Genomic DNA, 13,623 nt, shown 5'->3' with positions numbered 1-13,623 from the left:
GGCTGAGTTTGTTTTCGAAGGGAATATTCCCCACGAGCAACGTCAATGCTTTCATGTTTGCGCGAATCATTTCACACACTAGACTGCTTTATAAACGAGCGTCAGTATAAAGCTGGTTTTGCTAAGGAGCTGCTCATGAAAAAAGGATCGGTACCAGCTATTCGTGTTCCTGCTGAACCTCCAGAACAACTGAAGTGAGTGTAACGTTTTATTAAACTTTATATTAATATTTATATTAATCTTTGCAAATCGCTAGCTGCACGCTTCACGATGAATGCGTCTAAGGTTTACACTCAGGGTACATTACGGCATGTTTTCTATGTATGATGTTCTCAATATAATTCATAATCCCACGTTTATACTGAACAACGCGTTATGGTTATTGTGTTATTGTGTTACAAACGGTGTACGCACAGAACAGAGAGGCGGGGTGAGCAAAGCTCATTATCATTTAAAGTCATATGCACTGAAACGGCGTGCTGAAAACAGAGCTGTTTTTGACCAAGTAAAATAAGCGTTTTCTTACAATACTAATGAGAATTTTTAATTAAGTATATTACAAACTTTTAATTTAGACCCTAAAGAATCATATTAGCTTGTACAAAAATGGCATTATATGAGCCCTTTAAATTTATTTGAGGCCAGTCAATGATTTAAAAATGTATCAAATTTCTATTTAAATTAAATCACTGATAACTGATCACATTTTCTGAAAAAAAAAAAAAGATCATCAAAAGATATTACAAAAAATATCTTAGTCAATTTATTATTTTTTTTATTTCCATATCATTGGAAAATGTGTATCACTGAACTATAATCCACCTGCATATATTTTGGAGCCACAAAAATAAGTTTGTCAATCTGTCTGTGGTAGAATATCACACAGAGGGCCGTTCACTCAGGAAGCGTTCTTGTAGCAGGCGCCAATCTGTTAGCATCTCTCAACTTTGATTGTGTATTTCTTGTTATAATTAATCAAACTAAATTAACATGTTAAATTGACACCCTGACATACATGTTTTAGTTAAAGCATTTTCTTTCACCCATAACAAAACCTAAATGAAATTTGATGGGATTTTTAATGGCAGAATGTCACCTCCCTCCAGCAGTTACAGACATTCAGCACGGAAGGCTCTTGTAAAATTAAGTGAAATGAATCTGTTCTGCTCTATTGAAACACTTTATGATGCTGCTCCCTTTTTATCTTGGCACTTACATGCCCATTTCAGACAAACTGCCATTAACTGAAAAGGACAAGCACAGTCATTTGCAAGCCAGAGGCAAAATCATTAACAGAGAGAGAGAGAGAGAGAGAGAGAGAGAGAGAGAGAGAGAGAGAGAGAGAGAGAGAGAGAGAGAGAGAGAGAGAGAGAGAGAGAGAGAGAGAGAGAGGAGAATCTAAATAGTGCAGGACGCAAGGTACATATCATCTTACGATTATGTAACCAGAAGCCTTTGTGTAATGGCACATTTAAACGGCTTCACCTTGAGAATGGAAAAATCCACAGAGGCAAACAGAGGCCTAATGTACCTTTTGGCATTCTGGAGAGCGGTGGGTCACAACACTCCATATGGAAACCCCTGTCACAGGAGTCACAGAAGAGCATCTCGTCCTGAATCCACATGCGCACACACACAGAGAAACATGTCAGACACGCAAACATAAGACGCAATATACACTACACAAGTAAACAACATCCTGCAGTAAGTGTCAGAACACAAGCAGCACTCTGACACTATAAAAGATGTCAGCAGGAACTGGGCCAAGGCCATCAGTGCATTTGAAAAAGAACTTACAGCATTCTTCCCCTGAATCTGACAGGAACTGCATGTTTTGCATTCGATGCATTGCCAGCGCAGGGCCTTGACATTTGCAGTCAAATCAGTGGAGAACTTCAGGCATGATGGATGGCCTTTGAGGAGAAATGTGGAATAAAACAAACAGGCTTTAGAGAGAGTCTTCAAACATGCTCAATTAAAAGAGCGACATTACCTAATCCTTTAACTTTGGCAGGAAACACAAAAGCCCTTGCTGAAACATTACAGGATAAATGTTAACAGAGACTTAATCAAGCAGAGAGAGAACATCAAAAAGAAGCAAATGAAAGATTCCCCGACCGTGGATCAGTTAAATATTTACACGTGGCATCAACAATGCGAAGAGCCATGCGTGAAGACTTTCCAAAATCGATGTCTAAAAGCACTGTATTATCAAACACTTCTGAGCAGCTAATTAAAGATAATTTGTTCTTAACGAGGCAGAAATGGTACGCGGGTACACCGTAATGGCAGTCGATCCGTTATAGTCATGTAAAAGCATGCACTCCTGTCCCTGAGGGCTGCGAACCAGCTGCGGTTTACAGTGGGAGAGCATTTTCTATACTTTCATGAACACTTAATGAAAACCACCTCTGCGTTGTTAAGTCAAACTCAGCCATAAAAATGTCACTGGGAGAACAATTCCTTGTGGCATTTCAAAATCACTGTTCAAAACAAATTACGACATAATAGAAGGTAATTTAACAGGAACATGGCAATTCTGTCTGGAGGAGGGAAAAAATAAATAAATTAGAGTAAAAGAAACAAGCAAGCGAACATGAAGTGAGGGAAAAAAACATCTTATAAACTACACCTTTCAGCATGAATCCATCTGTGATGGTGTAAAACCCTTCTGCCAATACTTCTACAAAATAGACAATTTTTTTGTAAAATTCACTCTATCCTCCGAGCATCTTGAGTTATTTTACCACATTTCATAAACATACAGCCCAATGCCAATAATCCCAAACAAGATCACCCTCACTAAAAACACTTACATATAAGCTTTCATGTGGTATGGATGGATGGGGATGCTATCATGGAGACCTTAGGAAGCCTTCGCCAGGGTGCATTTATCAACTATCACGATCACCACTAGTTTCCCCTCCTAGAAGGATTTAACACTAGAGGGTTCTACTAGTGTAGTAGCCCTTTTTTTTATTTTTTTTCAATTTTACGAGTGAACCATTAAAAAAAAAAGAAAAAATTAGGTCAAGATTTTTTAACAGGCTAAATCTAGCCCGAAAATATGAACTGCAAATTAAGCAGATTGGACAACAGAAATTTAGACATGGAGAAAAAGTACTGTGCATGTAAAATTATCCAGGTTTAAACACATTTAATGTAAACACTAGCTGATGAAGATGATATCTTGCCGGTATAGTTGATGAGACGTGCACTGCTCTGATGCGAGATGAGATGCATGCAGAGAAATGCAGGTGGACAACAAACAATGCTGTGCATCAATCTCACAAGACTCCGAAAGCTTAATGCGGACAAAACTCAGACACAATTGCAAATTCAGTTCAGATTTGCCTTTCCTAATTGTGCATGCACAATGTTTGCGGTTTTCTTTTGGATCTTTAATAAAAAGCATTTCTTGTTCTTAGACTATACACATGCACTTGCCTGCCCCATGCAAACAGACTAACCAACATCTCATGTAATATACTGTAGGGTACAGACATTGTTTAAAGTAAATGATAAATCAAACGATTATTCATTAACTAAGCACGGCGCTACCAAGTTATCACGTTACTTAACCACATGGTCAACCAACACAAAATAGGTGTCTTTTTAAAGCTTAGAAGCTTGGATTTACAGTGAATAGGGAATATGACCATCACTTTACAAGTGCTTTTAAATTTGCTGACATTAGAAGTGCTCTATTTTCATAGCGTGAAAAAATAACTGCTTTACATGAAAATTTGATTTGCAAAATCATTGTACATAATAGATAGACATTTCAATTCCACAGCTGGAGCGCGCTTGGATTGGTTTGAACGCTCAGATTGACAGGTCTTGATTTACCATGAATAGAATAGGAGCGCACAGCAAACAGTGCTGGAAGATCATCACTCATCAACTAGGATTTTGTTACTTGTTTGTTCCATGTATTTTTATTGTGGCGTTTACACATGCAAGTAGTTCTTAGGTTCAGTAAAATCACTTGTTTGGAGGGTTTTTTGGACCCTTGTTTAATTATGTTTCTAAATAAAAGTGCGCTCGCTTCATTATTCTTTGTGTATCTGCTGCACGTGTTTTGCGCATGAGCTGCATGCAACTCAAAACTTTTGCACTCTAATGATGACCTAGCTTAATGGGTCATCGATAGGTTTTTAATTATTATTAAATCATCAACCATTAATCGATAGTTGGTTAATTGTCATCATCTCTTGTATATGTCCTTCTGTTATTTTGATGGAACTATGATCCATTTTCCACACAGAAAAAGTAGAATCTCAAACAAGTTACAACGGTTTTTGTTTTGATCTCAGTGGTCCAGAATTTACACTTTCTGTTTTGGCCCAGAACTTTCATTTTGGTGCATCACTATCTCTGACTCTCTCACTTCTGGAATTGATTGAATCACATGATTATGAGTTATCAACTGACAATCCCGATGGTTGAAATACAATTTCATAAATCATGAACTACTTGTCCCATCACTCCCACAAATATGAGCAAATATTCAAAGAAAATATCTGGTTTGGTTACAGCTAACTGGTTAGTTACGAAGTCTGAGGGTGCGTCTCAATCAGCTCCCTAGCTTATTAGGTCATGAACCAGTAGATCGCAGATTCAATGAGGATTCTATTTCCAGCGACATGACAACGTCCTCATTGTACAACATCACTACTGGTATTTATGAACAACTGTAGATCTGATCTCTTTTTGACATTATTTTTAAAAAATGTCTTTTAAAGTACATTATGATAAATACTTTGTTACATATACATGCAACAATTCAATTGTAAATAAATTATAAATGTTAGCTATATGTTCATTGGCTAGATGCGTTTATGCTGAAACAAAATTAAATATGCTAATGATTTGCATTAAAAAAAATTGTGTGTCATTCCGTGTAGTGAGTTGGCTCACCGTCACGTGATTTATGTTTTGCTCTTCAGAACTTCAGTTAAGGAAACAGTGAGCATCGATGCTCCCTGGTTTTCACTGTGCATTGTGGGACTTTTCAGGGAGAAAATGTTTCAGCACACTGGAAGAATTTTGTCATTGAGACAGCCCTTAAAATGACCACCTCCTTGATCAGGTCCCTGACTACTAAACTAGGGAGCTGATTGAGACGGACCCTGAGTCACACTTCAATCAATAAAATTCTTTGCCAAATGCCCAAAAGCAAGTTACATTTAACAGACTTTCAGATAATACACTAGCCATCTATAGGCATGGCTCAGTCAGAGAGTTCAAACACTGGTCTTACCACTGCTCCCACAGTCAGCACAGGACAGCAATTCCTCTGGCCTCTTGTCTCGATTGGACTCCTTTGTGCCCAAACAGAAGCTGCATATGGGTATGGGGTCAGCACGTGGCTAGAGTGAAAAAAATAAGAGTAAAAGAGCATGTTTTTAATTGATGTAGACTTTTAATTTAAATAAAACTGCCAACAATGATGCAACTTTTCTTTCTTTTTTTAATCCTCAGATAGAAAACATACCCAAAAAAGTATGGTTTACAAAGTTTACAAAGTCTACATGTTTGACAAGATAAAACACTAAAGATGTACTCAAGCTAAACCCCCTAACACACCATGTGAGCTACGGCTGTCGCGGTGAAGGAATTTCCACTTGCAGAGATTTTGAGTGGCTCAATATTGCGATACGCGATATCGCCATTAAAAAAAAAGAAAAAAGTTTTACAATGTGATCAGCTGGCACGAAGACGAAGGAGATTCAAAAACAATACAGGTTTTATTAATAATCCAAACACTCTGAATGAACATACAGGAGAATGCAAACCACACAATACAAGATCTGACCAAGAACAACTGAAACACGTGGCTATATAAACAGGGGTAGAAAGGAAAGTAAACTAGACATGTGAAACTAATACGTAACTAAAGAAACAAAATCAGTAACCAGTGACATCAAAACTAAACAGAGCAGGAAAACAGGCACTAAAGGAAACAGAAAAGAATGACAAAATAAGGGTTCACATAACAGAAAATAAACCTGACAATAAGCTTGTTGTGCTATTGTTGCATGTAGAACTGTTAGTTCCGACCATCGAATCGGACTAGACTAGAGGCTTTCTAAAACTGCTGATATCTGCACATTCAGGACAGGCTGTCAGTGCAAGTTACATTGTTAAGTCAAACTAGGTGGAAGCAAGAGACTGTCTTCAAGTGAGTCATTAAACCGTTTATTCAACTAATACGTTCAAAAATGCTGATTCATTCATTAATGAAACAAGCTGATGATTTTTTTTTTTTTTTACTTTGAGCTCCAATTTACAAGGCTCAACCGAACAGCAATGCGTCACGACTTCATAGAGACCAAATGGCATTGATTCAATGCGCTGACATTCAATTCAACGCTGATGCCATTCATGGGAAATGTTGACAGGATGCTATGACAAAGATTTCACATTCTTCGGACATGGCAAATGTTGTTGTTTTTTCACGAATATATTACTTGACAGAGAACAGATGCAGGTAAATCGCACACGCTCAATCGATCTCTTTCTCTCTCACTCACTGTCTCTTTAGGCTTGTTTAATGCAAATCTACGGAGCGTCTGTACAAATCACAACTGTACACGTCTTAAATTAAAAAAAGCCAATTGCCAAAAAAAAAAAAAAAAAAAAAAACGTTCTTCTCATTATTAACTTGTGTAACATTCAATAGCCTACACATGCATGAAGTGTAAAACAAGGGCATAGCCTTATGAAAAAACAACAACACGGAACATCGCAGTTGTGGTGGTTGGTTCTGCGGTTGGCTTGTCAAATTGTCAGTATCGCTGTATTCTAATATTGCGGTTACTGCGACAGCCCTAATGTGAACAGCTTTAAGCAATGAAGTGCCTTAAATAATATTTTATGTCCACATACCAAGATCTAAGATTTGAAACACAGTACAACTATTATTAAACAAGACACATGAGTGGCATAGAAAATGAGTACAGATTGGAAGATAAAAGATTTGGCAGGTGTTTTGATTAGCTTTGTTTGAATATTGAATGTCAAACTAGACAGGTGGTTACAAACCCAGGGAGTCGGCTAGTTATTAAGCATGTGATTATGGAGGACAGATACACAGTGCCAGACATAAAGCAGCTCCTGGCAGAGGCCAGAGACAAACACGATTTAAATCAATCTCAAATCACTCAATACCAAACGAAAAGGCACATTGTGAAGTACATTCTAGGGATGTCAGACGTACTTCAGTACCAAGTACCAATACTAAAATAAAGATACTGGTAAGAACTAAACTAGCCTTTCTGCAGTGTACCACAGACTCAAATTGATAGAGTGCTGTCTGACTCACAGGCAGCTGTTGATTTTGGCATTGCAGTGCAACCTAATAGTGGTGACACTGACACTGTTAATTTCGTTGTTAAAATTAAATCAAATTAAATTAAATGTAAAATAAAATAATATTAACAATAAATTAAGTTATTTTTAAATTTGTAATTTCACAATATTACAGTTTTTAACTGTACTTTTGATCAAATAAATGCTGCCTATGTGAGCATAATATAATTAAAAGGGATATTGTTTCCGGAAATGTTATTGCAACAACCCTAGTACATTCTGGCAATAGTGCAGTATGGTCAGATATCCAATATCTCTGGAGGTCAGATACTAACCCAGATGCAGAATCCACCAGACATGATACCACAGAGGAAATTAAACCAAAATGCCTCTTTTAAATTTAGGATGTGTGCTGCATTTGACTACTGTACAGATTACATTGTGTAAAAGCATTCAAAAAGGCAGCAGCCAATAGGCTACGTGCACAAGCGTAGTGACGAACTTCCGCTATTGTCAGAAGTCGGCATATCAGTTTCCGGTTTACGACTGTTCATCCACATCCGCTAATAAACAAACAAGATGAGTGCTGCTGTTGTACGAAAAAAAAAGAGTTCTTAAACACTTCTAAGGGTGTATTCACACCAGGAAAGTCCGATAGTTCACTTGCTTTGGTCCGGACCAAAACAATTATTATTATTATTTTTTGGTACGGTTCGCTTTCACACATGCTCTTTTTGCAAGTGAACCAAAATTTGTAAACAAAACCACACGTGTGCTAAGGTCGTCCATTCATTGGACAAGGATTCTCAAATAGGGAAATCAGGAAGTGCAAAAAAGGCTCAGCATGGAGATATTTCGTACTGCAATATTTGTTATTTTACTAATTTTGTGTTATTCTGTACAAACGCAATATGAAGAAACTGCGCAGAAGACGGATAAGGTATAAAGTTTTCATTCATAGAGACGGGCTATCTTCACTCATTTTAATAATGAGATTCTTATTGTATATACTGCTAACAAGTGCTGTCAATGTTAACGCTTGCGATTTAAGTTTGTCCAGTTTAACGCAGCGTCATCCTTGTATTGTAACTATCGTTACATTATATGAACTGCAAAAGCTTTTTTTGCATCAATGCGCGATTAGACTAAAGAGAACGCTCTGTGTGTGAATGTCCTGATGCACACACTCATTCATTCATTCATTCCAATGACGCACACACGGCGCGCAGAAAGACGCGCAACAGTATCGTGTGGCCAGACAGCGCGCCGGAATGAAATTCTCTTTCGCACTTAAACAACAATAACACAAACCATTATGCCAAAATCTCCGACAACGGAAGCCTTTTAACTCAAAGGCGCAGTGCTTTCTTGCAATTGGGTCGGTTCATGTTCACACCGTAAACGAACCGTACCAGAGTTCGTTTGGAACCGTACCGAGACCACCTCTTCAGCTGGGTCTCGGTTTGGTTGTTTGGTCCGCACCCGAGTTCGATTGCTGTATTCACACCTGCCCAAAAGGTCCGCACCAAGGGGGGAAACGAACTAGAGTTCGATTCAATCGAACCAAACAAGGCAGGTGTGAATACACCCTAAGTTTCTAAGAACTCTAGGTGGATCTAACGCCCGTCTCACACATACCCCATTTGCAGTGCGTGTTGCGGTGCAGGAGCAACGCGTGCTATAGTGCTTTCACATATTATGATGCATTTACAGTGAATAACTGATCCGCGGCTGTACCACAAACACTTACTATTTTTACTATTTTTTTGCGCGTCGCCCAAAATGTCTATTTTGTGCAGCCACTGCGCACGAAGGTTGGTGTTTTTCAGGAAGCAGTGGAAGCTCAAATGGCTGTTAGCGACTTGAAGCAGAGCAAAGTGCCACACAGCAGTGCTCCGTCCTAACGCACCATGTTAACAGGTTAGGTTCACTTTTCACACCGTTCCAGGTGCGGTACGTATAACAGCAGCACAGCGATCGTTTCCACACAGAGTCTATTTTTGCTGTGCTGCAAACGCTGAATTAAAGTGACACCGCATGTTTCGTGGTCAAAATGATAAAGATAGACCTGAAAATGTAGTAATTTCACCATAAATGCGTTTAAGTAAATAAAATGTATTAATCTCACCATAAATGCGCATTTAATCAAGGAAAACTACAACATAATGAACAACACTCGTCTCAATCGTGGAGGTGGAAAAACAAGTTCTTTGTGACATGCAAGATCTATTGTTTTAAAATTGAAATGCAAAAGAAAAGGCATGAGAGTCGGCTGTTTTTATCAATTTTAAGGTTTAATTTAAATTATTTGCGATTTTAATATAATATATATTTGACCACTTGCTTGAGCAACTTATAAGTATAAGTAATGCATGGAATAATAGCCCTAACTTACGTTGTTTAAATTGTGTTTAAACGTGCATACAAAGAATCGCAATGCTGACAACTTTTTTTTTTAAATAAAAGTTGCAGCATAACTTCTGGATTTTAAATAAAAATAGTAAGTATGTGTTTGTGGTACAGCCGCGGATCAGTTATTCACTGCAAACGCATCATAATATGTGAAAGCACTATAGCACGCGTTGCTCCATGCACCGCAACACGCACTGCAAACGGGGTATGTGTGAAACGGGCGTTAGATCCACCTAGAGTTCTTAGAAACTTAGATGTGTTTAAGAACCTTTTTTCGTACAACAGCAGCACTCATCTTGTTTGTTTATTAGCGGATGTGGATGAACAGTCGTAAACCGGAAACTGATATGCCGACTTCTGACAATAGCGGAAGTTCGTCACTGCGCTTGTGACGCTTTCCTATTCGACCAACATACATGCAATAAATCTGGTACTTCTGATGAAGGATAAAGGATGCCCAACAGGATGTGTTCTGAATTGAGCACGTCACCACACACACCGCCTTGCCGTATCACCGAGCGCTGTGATACACAACACTGAGCCTGTGTAAATATTGGCAATGGGATGTTATACAACTGCGAGAGGTGTAGCCAGTGCCCTCTGAATGAGGGTAACGCAAGTTGCTGATGCCAAAAGAAGATTAGAGGGAACCGAGCAGGCTCAGTGAATAGCTCTCAAGATAAGACTGTATCTTTCCTCCCACGAAAGCCTGTGGCATGCAGGACTTGTGTAGTGGAGATCAGAAAAAGGTTACATGGAATCTGACGGAAAAGTCTGCCACCACACCCTCACATCTTCAAACTGTTACATCTAAATCTCCACATGGTTGTGTAAGCCCATTCAAGCCTGAGTCCTTAGATTCTGCATCACACGCTCACAAAAACACACCAGTCTCCCGAGAAGAGAAACCGGTAGAAGTTGAGAGTAAACAAGCGAGCAATTCAGCTCAATTCTCTCCCAAAAGGCTTGTCAGCAAGAGACAGAGCGATCTGTTGGGGGATGGTGTATATTAGATGCAGATGGGGCATTAGGAGATGGAGCAAAACTACATCTAGTGGGTATGTTCTCTGTACCATCTCAAGAGAGCCACTCAGGCTGAGCTCCCCGCTGTGCCGTGTTGATAAATATTGAGTGTCTGTTCTGGTGAGAAACCTGTTGAGAGTAATGCCAGATTAATTGTTTTATGCAACAGGCAATCAATCCCTAGCCTATTAATCATTTTGGCAGACCATCAATTTGCAGATGGGTTATTCATAAACATTGCAAGTTTTCGTTTAAGTGCCAATTGAAAGGCTCCAATCGATGGCCCCTGAATGATACGTACAGCTCTTCATACAAATGACGAGTTGGTTAGTGCTCAGAAATAAATGTGTGCTCATAGCCTATAAAGGGCTTCTCTCCCCGAGGGCAACAATCACGATATACACAACACAAATCCCACCATGCACATAATGCTTGACCTCAATTGCCTCCAAACAATAATTCTGTATTCACGCACAGAAGGGGAAAAGCACAGGCACCGCAGTCTCATATAAATACAAATAAACCCTTTACTGCAGCTCTACACACCACCACAACATTCAATATAATTTTCACTAAACTGATTCCAATGGCAGAATTCTACTGCCTCTTGTTGATTTTTTTCTGCACATGTGCATAAAGATAAAAAAATAACACTTCTTGAAAGCCTGGAATGTTTGACATTGATTGAGTTAGATATGATCTGAGAGTAAGCTACTTGATATGTAGGAAAAAAACACAGGCAGATTCTCACATGACGACTTCTAAGCACTCATACAGAATTTCACATCATATATTTATGTCTGTGTAGCCAACATGTCATTGTGGTAGTGATTATATGCACTATTTGTATTTAAGCATCAAATAAATCCTGCTAGACAAACCAAACCATTTATCCATGAGAACTAAAACTACCATCACGTTTTCTCTCCACTGCAATCTATACCTTTTAACAGCATACCGTCAGTTAGACCTGCACGATTCTGGATGAATTGAGATTTGAGAATCATGATTTTTTTTTTTTTACAGAGATCACGATTCTTCCACGATGCTGAATAGACAACTAAACAAAATAACATGTAATAAAAAGCTGCAGTCTGTTTAAAATGTTTAATTAATCTGAATGAATTATTTATAAAAGAAATGTTGTCTATGTTTCAATGACTCACCCATAAATACTTGTTTCATTATTGGATGAATCCCATTTCTAAACTAATCTCTTAAATGAATGATTCAATGACAAATTCATTTTTTAACAGTCACTTGTCGCCACTTGGTGGCATAACAATGTAATCGATACAATCATTACAGTTGTTATTTGAGGTGCCAAGTTACTTTCAAACGGATTGATCGCTATCAGAACTATAAACTTTTATCCCAGTATTTCTGTGAAAATCTGAATTGTTGTAACAGAAACAATGATACTGTGTGATTTAAAATACTGTTTGTGAAGCTGTTTTGTACCTTTACATAATTGATAACGGCTCTCTCTTTAAGCCGGATTCCGGAAAATACACGGATTTTCCGGAATCAGAGAGTGCGTTCACACACAACCCATAAAAATGCTGTAAAGACACATGACATCGATGTGACGTAATGTGTCAGCAGCATCTTAAGTTTGCTTATGAGCTGCGATTTCTCGCTCGAGAAACCATGCTTGTGCGTTTTTTCTCTGATTCGATCATAAACGAGCGCATTACGTACCGTTTTCACTAGCTGGCGAACGATCCCGGCTTCAGCGTCATCACTACGACACGGCATTGATTATGGCTTTTGTTCACACAGCGTGCGTTCCGGGACTGAACATAGCAATGTTACTAGGTCCCCAACCCGGTGTTGTGCCGAATTTCGACCCCCGCCAAATTATTACCCCCCTAGCATTGGTAGGTTTAGGATTAGTTGTGGGGGAGGGGTTAGGATTAGGGGCGGGGTTGGGATTAGGCAATCAGGTACTGACTTCAACGAGGGGGGTAATAATTTGGCAGGGGGTCGAAATTCGGCACAACACCGGCATTGATCCCGGCATCAATCCCGGGTCGTGTTTGCGTTCACACAGTTCGGCGTTCTGGCAATTTCCCGGGATCAACGCGCTGTGTGAAAGCAAGGGGCTTATAACAGCACAGCGCCGACGCAGATATGAATGTTCCGGTGTGATTTTGTCAAAGGTTTAATAAATGCAGACAAATCGTTGTCATTTAAGTTGTCAATCGCTATCTCGATTCAAACACACAGGTGTTTGAATCGAGATAGCGATCTTTCTTTTAATGATTAATCATGCAGCTCTACCTTCAGTATATATTTAGCACCTCTGAGAGTGCATTTACAGAGACGTAACCACCAGGCTTAAAGGGTCACTTCACCCATTTGCATAAAGGTTTGTTTTGTTAGAAACCCAGTCATATATTATAATGATGGTGGAATTTTGCTTGTTTTTTTTCTGAGATGGGAGAAAAAAGGATTTAAGTGTTTTACTTCCGTCCTATCGTGACGTAAATATCGTCATTTTGCGTCACGATAGGACGGAAGATAAATTTCATTGCATATTAAGAAAACTACAGCCTTTAGCTCATTATTATTCAAGGGCGTGGGACCCACTCACCCCACCGGCCTATTACAGATCAGTGGGTGGGACTAAACCTGAAGAAACTACAGTAAACTATTAATCCGCCATCTTGCTTGGAAGACAGCAAGCTAAGCTAACAAGCGCTCAAGGAGTTAGATTTACCATAATGCCTGAATTTACGACACACGATATGGAAGACGAGGATTTTGAAAATCTTTTGCTCGAAACTGATGTTCGTGGCTATTTATACGAGCCACAATATAGCGAAGAGCAGCTGAGGCTGATGGAGGAACAAGAGGCGGCGGCGTCGGGTT

General features: G+C 39.0%; 1 protein-coding gene across 5 annotated transcripts in view; it reads right to left on the bottom strand.

Annotated features, from left to right (window-relative positions):
* kat6b (K(lysine) acetyltransferase 6B) overlaps positions 1-13,623 on the bottom strand; it is a 47,315-nt gene that overhangs the window by 13,937 nt on the left and 19,755 nt on the right. For all 5 annotated transcript variants that reach the window (XM_056257099.1, XM_056257097.1, XM_056257100.1 and 2 more), the window contains exons 3-5: positions 5,264-5,372; positions 1,798-1,913; positions 1,532-1,613 (exon numbers count right to left, since the gene is read on the bottom strand). In XM_056257099.1, the coding sequence (XP_056113074.1) occupies positions 1,532-1,613; positions 1,798-1,913; positions 5,264-5,372 (307 nt within the window). The remainder of the gene's footprint in view (positions 1-1,531; positions 1,614-1,797; positions 1,914-5,263; positions 5,373-13,623) is intronic.

This window comes from Rhinichthys klamathensis, unplaced genomic scaffold (genome assembly GCF_029890125.1).
Source record: "Rhinichthys klamathensis goyatoka isolate OS25496 unplaced genomic scaffold, OSU_Roscu_1.1 h1tg000135l_1, whole genome shotgun sequence".
Taxonomy (NCBI): domain Eukaryota; kingdom Metazoa; phylum Chordata; class Actinopteri; order Cypriniformes; family Leuciscidae; genus Rhinichthys; species Rhinichthys klamathensis.
This window is presented reverse-complemented; position numbering and strand designations above follow the sequence as displayed.